The sequence below is a fragment of the Lissotriton helveticus genome, chromosome 6, assembly GCF_964261635.1.
Source record: "Lissotriton helveticus chromosome 6, aLisHel1.1, whole genome shotgun sequence".
Classification (NCBI taxonomy): Eukaryota; Metazoa; Chordata; class Amphibia; order Caudata; family Salamandridae; genus Lissotriton; species Lissotriton helveticus.
In genome coordinates this window covers 992,729,825-992,751,767 of record NC_136067.1, presented here as the reverse complement: position 1 = coordinate 992,751,767, position 21,943 = coordinate 992,729,825, and the positions used below count along the sequence as shown (strand labels likewise).

The 21,943-nt window shown below is 44.2% G+C and overlaps 1 protein-coding gene across 2 annotated transcripts in view; it reads right to left on the bottom strand.

Moving 5' to 3' along the window:
• The window catches only part of LOC144761620 (uncharacterized), an 878,183-nt gene that overhangs the window by 139,491 nt on the left and 716,749 nt on the right, over window positions 1–21,943 (bottom strand). For both annotated transcript variants that reach the window (XM_078646920.1, XM_078646921.1), the window contains exon 12: window positions 18,189–18,292. In XM_078646920.1, the coding sequence (XP_078503046.1) occupies window positions 18,189–18,292 (104 nt within the window). The remainder of the gene's footprint in view (window positions 1–18,188; window positions 18,293–21,943) is intronic.

Sequence of the window (21,943 nt, the reverse complement as noted above, 5' to 3'; positions counted from 1 at the left end):
TGGTTGAAGTGTTGGCAGCCAATCAGAGCTCTGCAGATCTCTGTAGGAGTTTGTTATTATTTGTGAATTAGCCACGATCGTAGATATATAAATTTAGATTTCCTTACATTTCTCAACACAGTGGTTGGTGTTAGCATAGATAACTGATTTTTTGTTTTTGCCAATAACTTTGGTGCTGTTTGCGGAATCTTAACAAAACTTTATAAAAAAACGTATCTACCTAAACCCCTTGGAAATTTTCAGGGTGATCGGTCAAGCCGGGGCAGAGAAAAAAAGAGGTCTCAAAATACTATTTCCCCACGGATTTTCGAACAGTGCTACAACCAAAACACCTGAACGGAATTACACCAAATTTGGCAGAAAGGATCTTTACTGAGAAAAGTTACAGTTAATTTACTCCATGATGTCCAAGGGCAGTCCTGCCAAGCGTCACGCAACAGGTGTGACGCTCACGCATTTCAGTGCGGTGATCCGCATCACCGCACTGAAATGCGTTGTCACGCCTTTTGGCACCTGCTGCCAGGCGAGCCACCAGCAGCGCCTGTCACTGTGCCCGGGCTCTCTCTGCAGTTCCGAGAGGTGCGCCTGCTTCCCTCGCTCCTAAACAGTTAATCAGAGACTGCTGCTCTCAGCTCTGTGGCTGAGAGCGCTACAAATGTATCTCTCTACTGCACTTTGCCAGGAGCTGCCTGTTGCCCTGGAAAGAAACAAAATGCGGCAAATTATGGTGCGGCGCCAGCGCGGCTCTCATGAATCATCACACACTGCAGGGGGGCCCGGCTGCTCTCTCAGTCCGTTATACTGCAGCCAATCACCGACCATCTGCTGCTCCCGCCGCCACCAGCACAGGCCCAGTATCAGTGGTGGTAGAGGCAGTAGATTGTAATTAATGATGAGTGACCCGCTCGGAGCTGCCACTGCTGTGAGCCTCAGTCAGTCTGATGGGGATCACTGGGGGTGCGGCGCACGTTTGCCATTCCTAATGCTGGAGACGAGTGAAAAGTTGCGACCAGACTCTGGGGAGTAACTGAAATTCCGTGGGCCTCTCCTTGCAAGTAAGTGGGAGACCAGAGTGTCAAATGTTCTTTCTAACGCTTGCCAACATGTAAAGTAAATGAGCAAGAGAGACAGAGAGGTGCATTGCAGCCATCGAAGTGTCTGTGTGTGAGTTGAATTATTTACATTATAGAAATAATTCCCTTGACAGCTTCCTGCAGTCAGTCGGTGCCCCGCCGATGTGATAGAACTTGCTGTAGCTCACTTACAACGTCTGCCAGGCTCCGAACAACTCTGTTTTTCTGGCCCTGTTAATATCTTTACCGGTTTATTTCGCAAAAGATCCGTTGATAATTAAAAAGCTAGTTTCTGACAGTACTAGCAAAAGACGTTGTTGGATGTAAGAATACTGCGCCGGCCTCAGTCAGCTTGTGAGAATAATAAATGGTACGAGTCAGCTGAGACTCTGACACTTCGGCAGCCGAGATGCCTGCATCGGTCTGTAACTTCTTCATGTTGGGGCCTAGCACATCCTTCCTGTTGGACCCGGTCCCACCTTGACAAGAGAGGCCCTAGAATCCTGATGCTCGCTCCCCTGATTGATTCCGACAGGGAGGAGCCCTGCTCAGTAGGTAGGCAAAGGCTGACTATCTCTTTTAATTTGTTTTTCTGCTGCTCATCTGCCAACACTAGGCACCTGTGAGAATGATGAGTGTTATTGGGGCCTCACATCCTGTTTGGAATTGGCCGGGCTTCACCTGGGACAGAGAGGCTCAGAAGTGATGTTCTAAGCAGCTTCATATAATTGCGAAGGTGGGGTCCGTGGGAGGGGCAGTAAAGGTGAAAAAATTAAAACAGAAGAGGGCAGCTTGTCACTGACAGGTCAGGCAGGATTTCAAATATCTGCACAAGGTCACAGGCTGGTCGGCCTAATAAAGAGGTAACACGTGGAGCAGATGTTAATAGGGATTTGTTAGTATTTATGTAGCCTGTTCCATATGATAGACCTGAGCTACTTTTGAATTGTGGAGTACTTTGATGCCCCTTCATGTTTGTCCATTATATATCGCTTATATTCACAGCAAGGTTTCTCTGCGCGCTCTGGGTACATGGTTGATAGGGTGTTGGTAGTGGTACTTTGTATGTGCTATTAGGATCGATTGAGGAGCTTTACCAAACTTCAGATGGTTTTGAATCTTTATTAAGTAATAGTAGCAGCTGAGATTCGCTTTTGCGCCTCTCAGCTAGTAGGTCGGGTGGGCAGTCTTGTTTTCTGCAGAACCCTTTAGTTATTTACAATTCGGAGGAACTTCTGGCTTTTTTATAGTGATGAAATTATGTAATTTAGAGGCATTGTACAAGAAGGCTATTTCAGGTACAGCAAGTGTAGGGGGGGCACATACTTGTCCTTGTTACAACTTCATGTACTGTGTAAATACTAGTTACTGCTTAGATTTACTTGCTAGAAAGTATCACTCGTTAGGTAGTGAATGCCACTTATACCACATTGAAACCACCAAAATGTAACACATAAGCAAGCAGTCTGAAAACTTGGCAGCTATGCTGGTCAAGATGATATAAGGATTAAACACACTTACTGCAGTGTTTGATTGGGTTATTGTCAATCCAGCCACGTGCTGCTTGCTGCGGAGAAATAAGTGTCACTAGTACCTTCACCAATCCTTATTTAATTTGCTTTTAGCACGTCATGCTCATGAGTATAAGTAAACTGGGCTCTAGGTAAGTGCCCTTCCGTTTCTGGTGTTTGGCAGGAGATTTAAGATATTCTTTGAGTTTCTCGTTGCTCAAATGGTTACAATCCTTGATATTTATGTGTTTCCCTCATCTTCATTGCTTTGTTTTGTTCGCGAGAAAGTGTCACTCATACTCGTTGAAATGTCACTCATAATTACTCTTGAAATATGAAAATGTCACACATAGCAATCTGAAACCTTGGCAGCTATGCAAGGGTAAAAGCAGCCTTTATTGTGAATCATCTTGTGTTACCTCGATGATTTTTGCAAGGTTGTTTTGTGCCTATGCACGATTCGACCACTAAACGCTGCTTGGTAGAAAGAAGGCAGGCAGGAAGTGAGGACGTCCGTTCTCCCGGTGCACAGGATGAAAGCAGCTTCTATGGGAGTGAAACTGAAGGATTCGCTTGGCCCAAGCTGTGTGATGCTCAGCAGCAAGCGGCATTTGCATGACTATGGCAGGGACACACTTTTCTCCTGCATGTTACTTTCTGTTCTCTTTTATCTGATGAAATGGGCACTTGAAAATGACTTGTAAGCTTCTTCGGCAGCAAAAGCGAAGTTCCTCCTTTCAGGCAAAACAACAAGTGGGTTTTACTTGAGATGCTAATGGAGGGGGATGTGAATTGGCCATTAAAGTCTGGCCTCGAGTCTTTCTTCTCCATGTGTCTGCTGACTTCCTCTCCTCCCCCTTTGGAAAGAAACCCCCAGCACCCTGCTCCCAAGCACAGTCTAGAGCTGCAATCTACCGAAAGCGCCCAACGCCTTGACAGACATCCCCTCGCGTGGCGCTGCACGACTTCACTAACGGGGCAGGCACGAAATAACTTGGTTTCGTTTCAAATGCCTATATTTAAAGGCCTATGTAAAGAGCTCCAATGCCTTCGGGTCGAGCTCGCGCTATAGAAAAATGCAACAAAAAAAATGCAAACCTCATCGGGGGACCCTGAGGCAAGACAAATAAATTAATAATCGAAAGTTAAAAATAGCGTTCGCTTAAATAAGTAATGCACCCAAGAGTTAATAAGAACATAACAATGTCAACCTCAATCCATGTCACTTTTTAACAATATATCTGGAGGCATGCCAGTGGAAATGGCCAAAATCAAGAGAAATTTAAAAAAACACCTACTTGTGTGGAGCATGTGACGGACACATTTTGGATTAACGTAAATGAAGGTGTTGCATCGCTTTGAGAGTTCACAACCGACTTCATCAGTGCACTCAAAAGTTTAAATATAGCGTTCAGTCCTGGAGTACTTTTGGGTGGCAGAGTGGGCTAAAGAACGGTGATGGATCAAACCCAAATCTTTTGACTGGGTGTGAGTGTTTGATTGGTTCAGATGCTCCGTCCATCACCACCCCCTTTTGTACCATTGGAGTACTTGGAAGCAGCGGTTTAAACATATGGATGAACGATACAACTCAATTTCGATATCGCATATATAGGGGCAGATTATCATAGGCATTTATGAATCCAGGCAGTGCTTAATTTGAGCAGGTGGGGGCCACCAGCACTTATTTTTTCCGAATCAGATATGTACCAAGCGCAAAAGAGGGAAAAACACAGATCAGAAAGACGGAGGAAGAGAAAGACGGCGAAACCGTCACAAATGCAGCCAACAGGAACCTGCAAGAGTGAGATGACGGGGCTGGGAGTGTCTGGTAGTGCATTAAAAGGGCATGAGGTCAATTTAAGATTACCAGCCTTGATATTTGGTGTATGACGTTTTTGATTTCAACGTGTTTTATTAGCAAGTTTTTTAAACATACATAGTACAGTAATAGCGTTGGCAGTGCCTCGCGGACGCCCTTAGGGTTACAACAGGCTTGGCGGGCTTCATGGCGGAGCATATATCACACAATCGATAGTATAGGCTCTTTCTTGAGTCTTGTTGCACAATTGCATGGGCCAGGGGCTTCTGAGCAGAGCTTTGGCATTGGCACTCTTTCTTTTACAGGAGCAGGGCAGGGGAGGAGTGGTTTGCCCACTCCTAAGTGCGCAATGACTGGTTGCCATATCGGGAGCCCAAACCAGTCATGCACACTTCCCCTTCTCCATGCAGGCTGCATTGCAGCCTGCATGGAGAACATGCCCACCGCTACAGCCCATGGCTGAGCGCACGGTGCTCAGACCCATCACAACACTGAATTACAGCGTTGTGATTGGCTTAGTGGAGGGAGCCTGGCTGCCTACTTCCTGTTCCTGAAGTTGTAAGTAGGAGAGCAGGACCAGAGACTCGGGGCCCTGCAGAAAGGTAAGTTATTTTTGTTTTGTTTCTGTGAAGCTCCCTCCCGCAATCTCGACCCCCCTCCAGTCCCTCGAGCAACAACCCTGTGACCCCCGCAATCACCCGCCAGCCATGCCGGCCACCACTGCTCCTGCATGCCTATGTGAATTGGTCCAAAAAATAGGTTTTTCACTACTACCGAAAGTGCACAGAGGGCATAGTGCTCTTTCTCATATTATTCCCTATTTAGGTGTTTTGGTGCCAATTCACGAAGACAAGAAAGAGTCCTTACAGGAGTACTACTTTATGCACTCCGGGATGCCTTTGTGAATAAGACCCATAAAGGCTAGCAGTCAGATGAATGGGAGGTGTAATAGAGATGGGGAAAAAGTAAAACAAAAGATGGAAAAAGGCACCTCGCTGACGTTAAGACAGGTAAAATAACACCACAGGTTAATTTACAGTGTGTCTTACACTTTTAATTTCCTTTTCAGAGATCTGGGGTTTTGTATATCTGATTAATAATACAAGTTCCAGAAGTGGAATTTACTGAAAAATTGTTCTATGCTTTTTTTGGGGTGAAAGCACTTCAGTTTTATGCTCGATATTTCCCTACATGGCATTAAAAGAATTTGAAGCATTTGGCCTAAAAATAATGGACTCTGAAGTGATGGCAATTTTACATTTTAAGCACTCGATTGCAAACGACTAATAGCCCAAATCGAGACCAGTCATAGATGTTGCTACCTTCAGCGCCACCCAGCAAGATGGCCACACTATAGTGTGGCTCTGGCAGCCTACAGGCACAATCCCACAGAATCCTTTGACATATCCCATCAAACGGGAAATTGAAGCATTAGAACTGTGTTTAAGTCCTGTTTCATATAATGGGACAAGATAGCAGCTGAACTAAAGTGACTTGCTACTGATCCGCAGTGCCACTAGGGCCTGGCCTTCGCGGCAATGACAGCAGTAAGGACATTGAAGACCTCTTAAGGGCAGGGAACTCTCCTGTGGAAGTGAAGACTTTCTTAGCACTTGTTTAAGGCCCCGAGCTGGAGAAGTGACCACAGGGAGCCTGGTGTCGGGAGCAGCTATGGAGAGTTGTGCCAGAAGCATCCGCAAGTGTTTGTATTGTACTCCCGGGATCCGTCACCTAATCCAACAGGGCAAACGATAGAGGACTACAGCACCCCCACAGTGCACCAGAGGTCCTTGACTGAGTCTGGTGTGGGCATCTGTAGTTTGGGGCCCTGTTAGCTGTGTTTTCCAGAGGCTGGGAGCAGACTAATCAATGTTCTGAGTGCACCATAGAGCGAACATTAACATCAGGTGTGAGCGGCAAGAAGAGCCCCAAAAAAAGCAACAGGATTACACCTCAGGTAGCCCTGTCATCCTGAATGGATCATGACGAGTTAGGGCCTGCTTGTTCCCTCCCTGTCAATTTGCAGTGGAAGCAAAGGAGGGCAGGGCCCTTGACAGAATAATGGGTGGGTCCCTGGCGGAATGGTTCAATAGGAAGGTTGGCCCTGCAAGGGTCTAACAAATCAACATGGCAGCCTAACTGGAGAGATTATGTTGCTGGCACATTGGGTTGGACTTAAGCAGCCTCTGACTGCCTTCATAGTTTCACATCTGAATAGGCTGGGGTGTGGTGGCTGGAGAGTGATAGAGACTTGAGGAAAAGGAGTACTTGTTATTGGGAGGAGCCCCCCCTGCATCTAATGGGGCTCAGGCCAGAAGTGCTACTGGAGAAGAGTATTTTTATCTTGGGGATACCTCGCTGCGCGCAGCCATGGGCGAGCTGGATGCCAAACTGAAGTTAGACGCTCAGAGGGAATAGAGGGCACGGGCAAACAGCAAAGGCCAGATGTGACTGCACACTGTGTTTAGTATTTCTACATGGTTGCCACTAGCGAGGACTTGCAGTGCTGTCATCTTGTCTAGTGGGTTGCAGGCTGGGACAGGTGTGAATGGTAGAAAGAGGCATAGATGGAGAGAGCTGTGTGTTCTGTGGAAGCGCAAGATGTGTACCTCCAAGTAGATAATTGCCATAAACATTTAAGCCTTGTAGAGTATTCAAAATTCAACCAATTGCATAGATTTCTACTAAGGTGTCAACTTACTCCAGGTGTTTGAAGGGCACTTTTAGTCAACTCTTGGTTTTCAGCAAAAAACTCACTAACTTCTAGCTTCACTTTTCCTACCATAAGCGAGAAGAAGTACTCACTTTTAAAAATAAAAAGCAGATGTCCAACGTTTTTAAGGAGCGCATTGTTTGTGTTGCCAAATGCTAGGGTAGCCGAATACCTAGGCGGACATCATGGCTCTTTTTTAGGTTTCGCCTGAACAGCGCTCGGAACTACCATCCCATTTGCTCCTGTTTCTCACCAAGATCTGTCAATGCACATACCCCTATTTATTCCTTCTTATATTTGCTCGCTTGGAGCTACGGCCCAACAACACCATGAAGTGACTGAACCCTGAAGTTCATTAATCCACGGTAATAATTTGCAATTGCCATTGTTTTTTAAGTCCTTTCCTATTTATTCTGTTAGATATCTTATCCCGTGCCCTTCTTTCCCCCGTAGGATGCTTGCCCCCTCCGCCTTTTGTCCTGATGAAGACCCCAGCCTAAGGGTTTTAAACTTCCCTAGAACATCGGGGGTCGAAACGTCGACGAACTCTATTTCACCCACTTCTGTCCACATTTTGATAATGATCAAAGTGGTTTATTTGTTGTGAGGCTTTCATGTATGCTAATTATCATTCATGCTCTCAATGTGGCTGAATATGAGAGCCAACATGTTTTGTATTGTTTTCAAATAAGTTGGGTCTTACTGACCAGTGTTATATTATTATTGATGTTTCTTGATCCTCACTTATCCCTTCACTTTCCCCTTTTCCTTCCCTCCGGGGCACTTTTTGTTGGTCAAAATTTGAAGAATATTGAACCTACCAATTAAAAGTGTAACATTTTATACGCATATTGTGCTTTTTGTGGATTCTATGTGAATAATCAACATTGTAATCCGATATTCTTGAAAGTGTGTCTCTTTGAATTGTACATTCTCTGTGTGTCCTTCTATGGTCCTACACTGGGATCACCTGTAATTGTATCAAATAGAACCCAGGTCCCAGTGACTGTGTTTGGGTATACCCCCGTCTCTATAGCACTGTGTGAGGAGGACAGAGCAGGTGAGCGCCACATTTACTGACATATGGCACTCTCCTACTCTCTCCCTAGTGCTGGTGCTGAAATCAGCTGCCATGAGCCACCAAGACACCTTTGCGCCACAGTGCAAGGGTCTCACTGTCAGTCAAGCATAGGCTTTGTACTGGAAAAACAACCTTCCAGTACAAAATAGTATGCTTAGACTAATTTTACACATTTCCCACTTTGTATGTGTGCTGTACAGTGCAGCGCACATGGGAAGTTGGAAAATAACGGGAGGGAAAAAAGCAGTTCTCCATCGTAGCGCCTGGTTGCAATATTTTCAGATGCTAAACCCTGTCTACTTTATTTGGTAAATTGGGTTTAGCATCAGAAACCTTGGTTGCATGGGAATGCCCATGGACGACCCATGGTATGCCCCATTGGCGCTAAGTAATGCAAAGCAGTGCTATGCACTGCTCTGCACTACTTTCACGTTATTTCCAGGGCTAAACAAATTTATTGTTACAAAAAAATCAGACAAAAAAATGTTGCACCAATTTGCCTCACTTTTGTGAAATCTTAGGTAAATCTTACGAAACCTGCCCCCAAGTCTGCTTTCAGTTTGCTACCGGTGTACGCCTTTGAGTAGCATTTTCTGTTTTTTTTTCACTTTAATGATGTGAACTTCTATGACAAGTGCATGCCAATGGGCTGCACTGTCTTGTGCTTATTTTGAGCTTGCTACACCACTTTACACCACGTTATGCCACTCCACTTGACTCCATTTTCCTCTACCTAGTGCCATTCCACTCTACTCCACTGTACTCTACGCTATGCCACTCTACTCAACGTCACTCCACTCAACTCTACGTTACTCAACTGTAATCTATTCTATGCCCCTCCATTCCACTCGTCCCTCCACACAATTCTACTCTACATCAACCCACTCTGTCACTCCACTCTATACCTCTCGACTTTATGCCACTCTACTCTACGCTTCTCTGTTGTATGCAACTCTACTGTACGCCACTCCAACCCTATGCCACTTCTACGCCACTGTACCCTATGCCACTCCACTCTTTGCCACTGTACTATTGTCTACGCCACTCCACTCCACTCCACTTCACGGTACACCACTCCGCTCTCCTCTTCACCACTCTGTTCTGTGCCACACCACTAACTTTTAGCCATGCTGAACAGCAGCCACGCTGTTGTACAACATGGGTGAAAGATATTGGCAAAGCCAATAATTTTCACTTGAGCGAGACCTATTGGCCTTGCCAATGCTTGTTCTCCTCAGAAGGCATAGCCACGCCTCACAGCTCTCTCCTTGTAAATAGTGCAGACAAAATGATAAAGTCAAAAGATCGCATGTCGCATGTTTATAAATAAAAACACGAAAGAAATGCTTACACGGTATATTCCCGTGTTTGTATAAACGCCCACATGCTTAAGAAATAAAAGCTGCATCCACGCGGGGAGACAGGGATTACATTTTACAACTTTTGGTTCACTTAATTGGAAATGACAGAGTCCACCTGGGAGGCTACGGTTCTGTTTACTGGGGCTTTGATGAAAGTCATTATAAATGTATTCGGGGTTTCCCAAGGTAGGCTTTCAACCGCCCCCCTCAATCTCTCGACTATCCCAAATTACCATCCAGGCTCCGGACCCCTCCTGTGTTCCCTGCTTGGACAACTATATTTAGCTCTGTTAAGTGGTGGTAGATAGGCGCTATAAACTAATTCGGAACAGTAGCAGCTGAGCTAGTGCTTGTCAGGTTTGACGGCGGCACTGCTCAGGCAGAACTCACGGCCTACGTCTGCTAAACGTCAAGACGCCCTCACCTGGCGCGCTCCCTGTGGTAAAAGAACTCGCAGAGCCCTGATGACGTAAAACTGTGGATAAGAAGGCCTTCTGCTCTGTTCTATTGTGTTCTTTGAAGTGAAAGCTTTTAGACCAGAAATAATATAATAAATCCAGTCATTGCAACACTGACATAGAAAGTTAACAAGTCAAATCAAGCATTTTAAAGGAAGCTTTCGGAACCATAGTAATGCGACATTGGTAATAACGCATAAAAATCAAACAAATATTACGGGATTCGCTAGAATGGGAGACCCGGATAATTTGGGGGCATATTATCAAGCCCGGCGTTAACATTATCGCCGCTTTAGCGGCGGAAAACTGCCGCTAAAGCGGCGACAATGGGCTTGATAATACGCCGTAGAGAATTCCCTTAGAAGCCCAGGTTCACACCAGAACATGGGCTTCTATGGGAATTCACAAGGGCGTATTATCAAGTCCATTATCTGCGCTTTAGCGGCAGTTTTCTGCCGCTAAAGCTGCAATAATGTTAACGCTGTTTCTTGATAATATGCCCCATAGAGACTGTAAGAAAAAGACTTTCTGGGTTCTTGGCATGAACTTGCACAAAGGGCTGAAATAAACCGAGGGGCATACGAACAAAGAACTGGCATACGTAGGGCAGCGCCGCAAGTCATTTTGCTGTGGTGCCTTACGCCAATTTGAAAGGGCAGGAATGAACCGTATTTACAAGATATGTTGCATTCCGGTCCTTTCAGTCTGCGCCGGCGCAGAATCAGCAGCCAAGCGCCAAAGCAGGCACCCTTGCTCGCTGATGCAAGGGCGTCTGTGTTGTTGGAGGATTGTTTTGGTGCATGAAGGAACAACTTCCTGCACAAAAATAATCGCAAGAGGTGTTTTCCTCATTCAATGTATGTGGCAGAATGCAGTACACGTGGAAAGAGGAAAAAATGAGGAAAAATGTAAACATGTCTCCTCATTCGCCTGCTCCAGGGAGGGGCAACGTTTTGGCGCTTCCTCATGTTGACGAGATATTGTAAATCTTGGGCAGACTCAGAGTCCGTGGGTGTTGCGTGGGAACCCTCAGAGCAACACTCATGAAATGCCCTTTCACGCAGAGTAAGGCAAGGCAGCGGCTTGCGCTGCTTTGCCATACTCCATATCTACAAGGACATGAAAAGCCATGGAATGTGGCTTCACATGGCCATTTAGATAAGGCTAAGCCATGTGCGCCACCACAAAAAGTGACATTCCGGTGGAGCACTGGGCTTGTAATTATACCCTCCAGTATCCAGGAAGAAGTCAAAATGTCATCCCAACAGACTTGCAAGGAAAGCTTATGTCATTGCCTAGAAAATATCCAGGCACTGAATGCCCGAACACAGGTGGTGAGGCACAGGGATGGAGAGAAGTAATTGCCATTATTCATTTTACTTCTCAGTGATGTGAGGCAGGGCACAAGTCCTAGAAAAAGAAGTGGGGGGACGCTGACGTCACAACAGGAAGTGATGTCACAAAAGGTGGCTTACACCATCAGACTCATAGCCTCCCCTCGCTCACCCCTTAGATGCGATTGCATCAGAGAAGCCAGCACGTGAGCAGCATTTTGAATGAACTCCGATCTCGCCCCAGAGGGGCCAAAGAGTGAATGTGTGGCTCCATTTGCTCCAGTTATCGAGCTCCCGTTAAAATAAGTGGGGGGACGCCGTCCAACCCGCGTGGTACCCCGACTCGAGCCCTGATGTGAGGGGCTATGCCTTTTACTCCTAGTCTCACCATTCACGAGCTTTGGCCCCATGGACCTCAATTCAACAAAACTCCAGGGTTGATGGAAGTGATGTCAAACATCCTGCGATCCAGCAACATTACAGTACGTGAGAACAAATGACTTTTGGCCATGTCTTTCCAGAAAGGATTGTCATTATGTTTGACCCTGAAGACATCACAGGAAGTGACATACTGAAGTTAATAACCCCGAAATATATAAGATTAATAAAATAATACAAAAGTCACTAAAGAAGATTCATGTCTGTATTTGTAACTGCCATTATTCTAACCACAGTACTGTCAAGATATGGCAAAGGAAGAGACATTACCTACCCAGATAAAGCTAGCCTCACTATTCACAGACTTTGGGCCCGTGGTCATCAAATTACCAAAACTCCAGGATGACCGCAAGTGACATCACACACACTTTGACCCAGAAACCTCACGTGTAGTGACATCAAATAACTTTTGACCCTAATGTCTTCCCACATAGGCATGTCATATTACCTTTGACCATGATGACACTATGAGATCTGTCCAAGAAGCCAACATTTACTGAACAAGGTAAATGTCTATTTTAGTAACAAGCAATATGTTAACTAGGATACTGGCAAGATATGCTACAGGCACAGTCAAGCTAGCCTATGCAAAACAAGCATTGGTAATGCATCTGTTTCACCTATGGAATGAATAAAAAGCTGTTTTCATCAATCATAATCTGGGAGAAGGAAAGAGCTCCCTGACAGATAACTCAGGAGTGGAGAGGATGTGTTGCAGTGGTCAGAGCTGCTGACTCAAGAGATGGGGATCTCGGTGCGACTCTGGGCGGCGCCGAGCAACATCCTGTGATTCTATGCAAATCACTTAATGTCTCCAGGTGATACATTGTTATATAGATATGCTGCAACAGTGAAAGGCAAAACTTTATGAAAATATGGTTCCACCAAAGCAGATGTTAAAATTATTTCGGCGGTGGGAAACTGATAAGGGAAGTAGATGAGGAACAAGCATTGGTACATTCAGGAAAATATGCTACAGACAAAAGAAATGGAGGAAAGGTAAGTGGCATGCACAGGAACCAATGAGAAGCCAGGAAACGGAGGAGGCGGGATGTAAATCCCTTTTAAGTTTATATTAAAAACTATAGATTTCTCAAGCACAGCGCAAACGCTGTGCAGGCGAAACCTACAAAGGCAACAATGGCTTAAAATGCCAAGGCACATGTACTACAGATCAGGCATCCACCAACATAGCTGATCTTTTCATATCACCATTTTGCCGCAAATCATGCAATTCATTGCATATACACCATATGAAAATGTTAATCATGTCTCACGAAAATTCTAATCTATTGCCCTTCGAATTAATCAAGGATAAGCCCACTGCTGAATAGAATTCATATTTCAATTAAACCTAAATAATGTTTTCAGAATCCTGTGAAGTACTGTGGTCTTCGGTAGAAAATGTTGAAGGCAATTGTATGTAATTTGTGAGCCGAGCTTCCATTGCCCAGTGCCAAGAATGTACTTGCTGCTTCTGCAGGTGCCGTTTAGCCTTAAATACCCAAGTGTTGGCTTCATTTGCAGCCCCAGCCGTTAAACCCTTCAATAGCTGGTCTTCAATGAGTGTACTATAGTTCACTGTTCTCCATGAGATCTATTCGTTCTCTCACTTTATCATATTTGTAAACAGCATGAGCTTTCCTATCTACAATACTACTTGATTTCCATCCCCGCTTAATTTGATGCTGCAACCACACACAGTATCCCACTGCTTCTTCTGTTATAGAGGAAGACTGAGGAAAAATTACCATCCAGAACCATTGATCCATGCTCTTAGGTCACTGTGACAGACACCAAAGAGGCGGCCATGATAAAACGTACTTCGGGAACCAATCACGCCACCATTGCCAAAGACCAGCCACATATCAACTCAGCTGTGCACACTAAAGGATACATTCTGAACACATCTGAGCAGCACTGCTTTCATGTACAGTTAATGGAACTGCCCGATTTGTAGAGGGCTCGTTCACGCCAAGGAGGTTCTTGAAGATGACCGATGTTTAATGTTACCCAACTCAACAGCTTTTACTTCGGAGGGTTGAAAGGCTGATTGGGCCCATGGGTTAGCACTGATTCTTGCAATGGAGGCATTAGGCCATTGAGCCATCACATCCACAAGCACAGGGCCGCCACACTTCTCAGTCGGGCTTCAATAATGGTAACGGACAGTGTAACACTTTCCCCCGAGCTGTTGTTCTTTTAATGGGACAGAGCTAGTACTTTTACAGAGAATATGCCGAACGAATAATAGAAATTGGACAGTTCTACCACTTCTCTACAGATATCTGGTAACTACGCCCCCACCCCCACGGCACAGCTCCCCACCACCCGAGCCAAATTTATCTTCCATTACTGCTCATTCAGTTTGGAGGTGTATTAATCCACATATAACTTCCATCAAAAGAGTCCTTCTAACATGAGCTGTTCACAGAAATAGGCTCCTTGAAACATACCAATGGCGCTGTTTGCACCTGCTGCAAACGCCAAGGGGCAGGACTCTGTCAGTGGCTGCATTGTCCACTATCACATTGACACCTTGTACACAACAAACCTTAAAACCGAAAGAAAGCCATTATATTGACTTGGGTTTTACCTTGACAACCCATATCCTCAATATTCCTCCAGTGGCCGCATAACTGAGACTGCAGTTAGAATAGTATATCTGGTTGGTTGCATTCCTGACAGAGCCAAGTAATGGTCTTGACGACGATATGTAGGTAATGTCAATGTGGTAGTATATATTAGTCTGCACATCCAGTCTCTCTTCAGTTTTAGTTTACTGATTGGCAAAAAGGAGAAATCCAATCATGCAAAGTACTACTTGTAAGACATTACAAACCTATAACATAATGTGCACTAGTTACATTATGGATGTGCTGCTGCTCTGTTTCCCTCTATGCGGAGAGGAATTGCAAAGCATTGCATGTGCAAGGAAGAGAGGAGGGGACGAATTTTTAGGAGCAGTGTGGATTCCTGCCAAACACAGCTAGGTTTTTTGTCTTCACTAAGTAAAGGCAGCGGAAAGTTATTATCCACAACAAACAAGGAATATGTTACAATAATGACTGTCTAATATGGAGAAGCAGCTAAACAAATTTCTGCATTCATCCAAGGAAAATTGGATGCTAACATTACTTCAGCTGGGTCAGTAAGGGGGGGGTCAAGCCCCTCTGAGTCAACGGAACTTTCAATTTCTGGTAGTGGTAGCTCAGTGTTTCGTGAATTTGACTGGGCCCTTTGTTTGCACAAGTGTGGTGGTGGGGAAGATTAGCCGATGGGCAATCATGAATGGCAACGGTTCAGGAAGGAAAAAAAATAATGATAAATTACATTTTATGTAAAGCATGTGATGTTGTAATTTATGATTGCGTTTACTGGAAAAATGTGAGGCTATGAACAATAAATGTGGTCCGAGATGTTTTCTCAAGTCACAAATGATCGTCCTGGGTTTCTTGATTATGAACCTTTAATCTGAGTCTTTTCCGCTTGCGGTGTCCCCCTGTTACTACTTGGGTAAGCCGAGTGAGCAGTAGAGTAGGCTCTTAGTTCCAGAGAGGGGCCAACAGGCATAGGGGAGTCCTTTACGGCCCACACAAGCATACAGGAAGCCAACAGTGTAACAATAAGCAGTATGATAAAAATCATATAGTCACGCAAGGTCAGGAGAGACAATAGACAATCATGCTCTAAGTTCAAAGAGTTTATTTACCACAACAGAAAACAATAACAACAACATCGATGTGATGTTGGCAAAAGAGAAGAAACTCCACTAATCAAAGTGGGCTTTGCCAAACCCCATTTTTCAGTTTTAGGAGGGAAACCTGGTCGAGGTGAAGTATTCCATACCAGACAGATGATCAGCATTGAATAGTATGAGTTACACATGACATCAAAGAGGGGCTATACCTGTGTCAAATACACATGGAACTAAGAGCCACTGAGGCCAACAGTGATTGCAGCAATGGCTAATTAATAGGAAGAAGCTCTTACCTAGGTTGGTTCTTTCATTCCTTAGGCACCTATGCCCTATGGCTTTCAGTGAAATTCTGTACCTGTTTTATGATAGTGAATTTATCTGATCCAGAAAAACGTATATATATATTTATTAACTTGGTGGTGTACAGAGAGGCATCCTTTAATTCAACCCCCTATGCATTTTCATGAAAGCAAACAGGTGTTTGTCTGTAGTGACACCGTTCTGTCCCAGGAATGTTTTTCCCTGTTTAGGTTTCGCCTGGCGTCTGCTGCGCAGCAGCGTTCGCGCAGGCGAAATCTGTTGATCTACACTATGTGGCTATGTCCCGCCTCAGTCTACCATTGGCTAGCTCCATAAATGGAGGCTAGCCATTGGAAGACATTGTTGTCCGTCACTCTTCCCCCCGTCAGGACGCGAATCGGGGGCGTTCCCGTGCCTTTTTTTAAGTCCCGCCCCCTTTTTCCGTCACGGCATTTGGTTTTGGTGTTCATTACGAGTCTTAGAGGTAAGACGTGTTTATTATTTATTTTTAGTAACTTTTTGTTTAGAGTTAAGCTATGTTGGCTCTGCTTTTAATGTTTTTAAGGCTTTCTGTGTCCCGTCGTGCCTGGCTGTTGTCTTCGTTTCCCGTAGTGCATGCATTCCTTTGCCGGGTATGTATGCTGATGTTCGCTTTCATTACGCTTTTAGAGGTAAGCTATTTCGACTCCGCTTATAATGTTTTTTATTTAGGCTTATCCTGTGTCCCGTCGTGCCTGGCTGTCGTCTCCGTTTCCCGTCGTCCATGTATTCCTTTGCCCGGTATGTATGCGTGCCTGGCTGTTGTCTTCGTTTCCCGTAGTGCATGCATTCCTTTGCCGGGTATGTATGCTGATGTTCGCTTTCATTACGCTTTTAGAGGTAAGCTATTTCGACTCCGCTTATAATGTTTTTTAGGCTTATCCTGTGTCCCTTCGTGCCTGGCTGTCGTCTCCGTTTCCTGTCGTCCATGTATTCCTTTCCTATATTTTTTGATGTAAGCCATTTTGACTTTACTGCTAATGTGTGTTTATTTTAAATTCACTTTTTAGCCTTAACACGTGTCCCATCGTGCATAGCTGTTGTCTTTGTATTCCGTCGTGCATAGACATGATGTTCGCTTTTTAGAGGTAAGCCATTTTGAATTTACTGCTAATGTGTGTTTATTTTTAAATCTCTTTCAAGGCTTATCCCGTGTCCCGTCGTGCCTGGCTGTCGTCTCCGTTTCCCGTCGTCCATGTATTCCTTTCCTATATTTTTTTGATGTAAGCCATTTTGACTTTGCTACTAATGTGTGTTTATTTTAAATTCACTTTTTAGCCTTAACACGTGTCCCGTCGTGCATAGCTGTTGTCTTTGTTTCCTGTCGTGCATGAACTCCTTTGCCCTGTATGTATGCTGATGTTCCCGTCTTTTTTTTTCCCCGTCACCTTTTAGGCTTATCTCGTGTCCTGTCGTGCCCGCCATTGCTGTCGTCTCCGTTTGCCCTATGTACTGTTGTCTTCGCCAACACTATTTCGGAGTTTCAGGTAAGTGATGATCTTCTTTTTTTTTTATTTAAGAAGGTTTTAGTGAATGCGTCACTATTGAATGTCTTTTGTTCTGATATATTTTTAGGGTGTGTACTTTATTTCAATACGGCAGTGTGGGGCACGTTTTTATGTTAAAAGGCAGATGGTGATGTCTTAGGTGTCGTGTTCGTGTAAGTGTGCTTTTTGCATAACTTTATTCTCCAATTTGATTGTACTTTAATTCTGTTTCTTTTAATGTTACATTAGGCTTTTCATTAATACTACTCACTCTAATACTCCCTACAACAAAAAAACATAATACTCTACTACTAACTCCACTTATCACTACTCACTCCTTACTACACATTCATCATGGAGATTGTGAATAGCTCTAACTTTTTGAAAGGCGAAACCGTTGCATTGTAAATGCTTGTTTTTAACTGTAACTCCTGATGGCACCCAAGGAATTTTCTACCTATGATTAATGAACTGATGCATAGGTAAACCACATCAGCAAGTGGGCCAACAGGGACAGCACTTCTTTGCACAAGGGGACAGAGGCGGGCAGGCGAAATGTGCTGCCTGATTTACTTGTTAAACAAAAAGACCTCAGTGCATGCTTCAGAACAAATGTTGGCACACGTGGCTCACAGCAGCTTCCAGGCATCCAAAATGCATCAAGAGATCACAGGAACCCCTTGCACCCCAGGTCTCACAAGATGGGCAGTCAATGTTTAGAACACTTTGTACCAAGACAGGCCACTGGAAACCAAGATCTGCCTTGGAATAGCAGGTAGGGCTTTTAAATATTCTACATTTTGTTAAGTAAATGCTGCTCTGCAGGTGGTGATAAATGTGCATGAATATTTGCAAAAGATCTTCCACAAACCTTCTGGCGGACGCCATGTTGCTGAGAGAAACATGGTACATGGTGCGTAGCTTGCGTAGATACCTATCGTGTAGGAGGCTCCTTTCTTCACGCTGAAGTGTTTCCTGTTTATAAAAAGCATAGTATTATGGCCATGCACAGCTTGCACACCACCCTCACATAAGTCTGCCAACTATAGCTCGGTTTATGGAAGTAACCCTGTTTCAGTTCCCATAATTCCACTTTTTAAATATTTGTCTTGTTTTCGTTTAAAGGTTCCCCTTGCCAAACACGTAGTAATTTCAAAGAACAAAACGGAGCATTTTAGAAATAAAACAGCTCAAGCATCTAAGGGCTAGGGGCCCGATGTAGGTAGGCATTTACCGGTCGGTAACGGCCGAATTCGGCCGTTACCGACCGGTAAATGCCTTTTCCAATGTAGGGGGCATGTATTTACAGATTCGGTATTTTTACCGAATCTGTATTTACCGAATCGGTAAAATTACCGAATTGGTAAATACAGACTCGGTAAAAATACCGAATCTGTAAATGCAGATGTAGGTGGCACTTTAAACAGTGCCACAGGCCCCTCAGAATTCGTTATTTACCATGTAATACTATTGCATGGTAAATAACGAGTTCAGGTGTACATGCACATCTGTGCATGTACACCTATGCCATGTGACACACAGACATGCCCTTAGGGCATGTATGTGTGCCATATGGCACACAAGCCTGACATTGGAGTGCTACAGGGTGTCAAAGTGACACCCCGTTCCCCCTGGCAGGATTCCGTATTTACCGATTCGGTAATTACCGAATCATACAGATTCGGTAATTTAAAAAGAAAATGTACCTACATCTGCCTACTTCATATTTACCTACTCTTAAATACCGAATCGGTATGATTCGGTATTTAAGAGTAGGTAAATCGAAATTACCTACATCGGGCCCTAGATGTAGGTAAATCTTATTTACCGATTCATAAATACCGAATTTTACCGATTCGGTATTTATGAATCGGTAAATAAGATGTAGGTAAAAATTTGGTAATTTTTTTACCAATTCGGTAATTACCAAATCGGTACTTGCCATTGATTCCTATGGGCCTTTAAGCCCATAGGAATCAATAGCAAATACCGATTCGGTAATTACCGAATCGGTAAAAATACCGAATTGCCAAGGGGGACAGGGTGTCACTTTGACACCCTGTTACACCCCTGTTTCTGGCTTCTTCACAGCCTGGGTGGAAAACATGCCCAGGCTCCCAGTCCCGTCTGAGCACTGAACCATGGTGCTCATTCATTGCTCAGACCAACGTTGTGATTGGGTCAGGGGAGCCTGGATGCTTCCTGTTCCATGTTATAGCCAGAGGGACGAGGAGGAGAGACGCGACGAGGAGGACGCGGCGAGGTGGTAAGTTTAATTTAATTTTTTATTTACCCCCTTCCTCGCCACCCTCGAGCCGTGCCAGCCGCCACTTCCTCCTTCGTGGCCAATGCATTTCTGCCTCACCACCCTCGATCCGTACCAACCGCTACTGCCTCCTTCGTGGCCAAGACATTTTCTATTGACTGTCACACTCCCTCTGATTGGGATACCAATTCTTGCTTGCCACCGCAAGAGCCAAAATGGTCACTTTTGGAGACCATGCTTTTTCTATAGGTGTGGTCAAACTGTGAGATACTCGCTCATTGGGTTTGCAAGCATAAACAAATCTACTCTCTTTTAGATGCCATATGAAACCTGGCTTTTTAATAATTAAAAATCCTTTTGTCTTTTTGCTGGTTGCTATTAGGTTTTAAGGTTGTTTTTCCAAAGTGCCACGAAGCATCTGTGTATGTACACTCTACAAGTAAAGTATAGCATAACATAATCAGTGACATGACGACAAGAGTTGCTATCACTTTGAACACTATTTTTTCATGAATCAGTCACTATGCTTTGCTTACTGAAATTGTGCTACTTTGTTAAAAACACAACGTTGAAAAACTATTTGATAAATGTGAGCTATCACGTACTACTGCTTGCTGACCTTGCTTTGATCAAATCGTTCTCAAGAATAGATTGACCACGTGGTAAATGCCAAGGGAACTAGAAATGGATTCATTGTTGTACATCTATTCTCTCCTGTTTGTCTGCTGTACCTCTTTCCAGACCTTGCTTTCCTTAGGATGCCTGTCTACAAATGTCCAGTGTCACATGGGCTTTTAGTGAGTACTTGCTTTGTATTAGAACTAGCTGATGAAGTCGGTTTTCCATAAAGCAGTCCTCAAATTCATGCTTATCTAGTTGCATTGGAAGAAGAGGTAATCTTGCTAAATATTGCAGCAATATATAGTGAAGATTAAGTTTTTAGTCTCCATCAGGGATGCGTTTGTATTTGCTTTCGGTTACTTAGTTGTGCTTAGTGGCTACAAAGGCAGACCTTGGACCATGGGGAGCCAGGTTTGAATCCTGGCCTTGGTTCAACATCCTATGACTCTGAGCAAATGACTTATTCTTCCTGTGTTAAAAAACGTAATGTGTGTAACATAGTCTGGTTAATTTATTTAAAGGTTTTCTATAGCACTCTTTCCAACAGACTGGCATTATGGCGCTTTCCAGAGAACTATGAGAGATACATAAAAGTATAATTGAGCTACAGGTCAGATGATGATTTATCAGGCACTATGTGGATTAAAAAACATATAACAGTCACTAGTGATGGAATTGGGCTGTGTGGAGGGAAAGCATAGGTTAGAGGAGAAATCGGGGGGCGGAGGAGGAAGAGGGAATGGGAAGCATGTGACATATACTGTTAAATACCATAAACATAAGAGGAGCTTGTATATTGGCTTATATCTGTGAATCCATCACCTTTAGAACATTTCTCTGGTCAAATTAGGGATTATGAATAGTTCTTATAATATAGAGTAGCCAAGCTAGAGGTATTTGGGGGATCATGGGGCTTGAACCTTGAAGGAATAATCAAAATAGGTGAGTCTTTAGATTTTTCTGAAAGTCAAGACGTTCCGTGTTGTTATCAGGTGAAGGGGTAAAGCATTCCAGAAGCTAGCAGCGGAACCCGAAAAGGAACCTTCCAGAGCAAGAGAGATTTAAATGTCGGCATTTAAAGATGAAACGTCTTATTCCTTCATTTTCATGAGCCTTCTGAGATGGTCGGGTGGTATCTAGGAAGCTGGGTGTACCATGGTTTAGCTCTTTGTAGGCTAGACAGCATATTGTGAACGTGGCTCTTGCTTCTAGTGCCATTCTAAGGAGTTCTTTCAATACAGGAGAGATGGGTTGTGTTGTAAAGTGCTCTAATGACCTTGGATCATGTGCACACTATAAAAAGCTGGTGGAAAGGTGTTTTATTTTATCCGGGGTATTTATTGAGTACATCTTTTTAACAGAGGTTCCTTTGGGTCTTTAGGGTAGTGGATGTGGGGGCCACCGGCACTTATTTTTGGGGACCAGAACTTATTTTTACCGCATGAGACATATCCTGTGAATAAGAAAGAGGGAAAAACAAACTGAAGGGTGGAGGAAGAGAAAGATGGAGATGTGGGGAGAAAGCAGGAACCGACAAGAGTGATGTGGGGAAAAAGCAGGAACATACAAGAGTGAGATAAAGGGAAAGGGAGCGTCTAAAAGTAGGTTAAAGCAAGAGGTGGATTTAAGACCACACAGCCTCGGTATTTGCCTCACAACATTTAATTGCATTGGCCGTGGGATGCAAGCACCAGCACTCTTTCTTTTACAAATTAAGCCATGGATGGAAGTGGCATGAG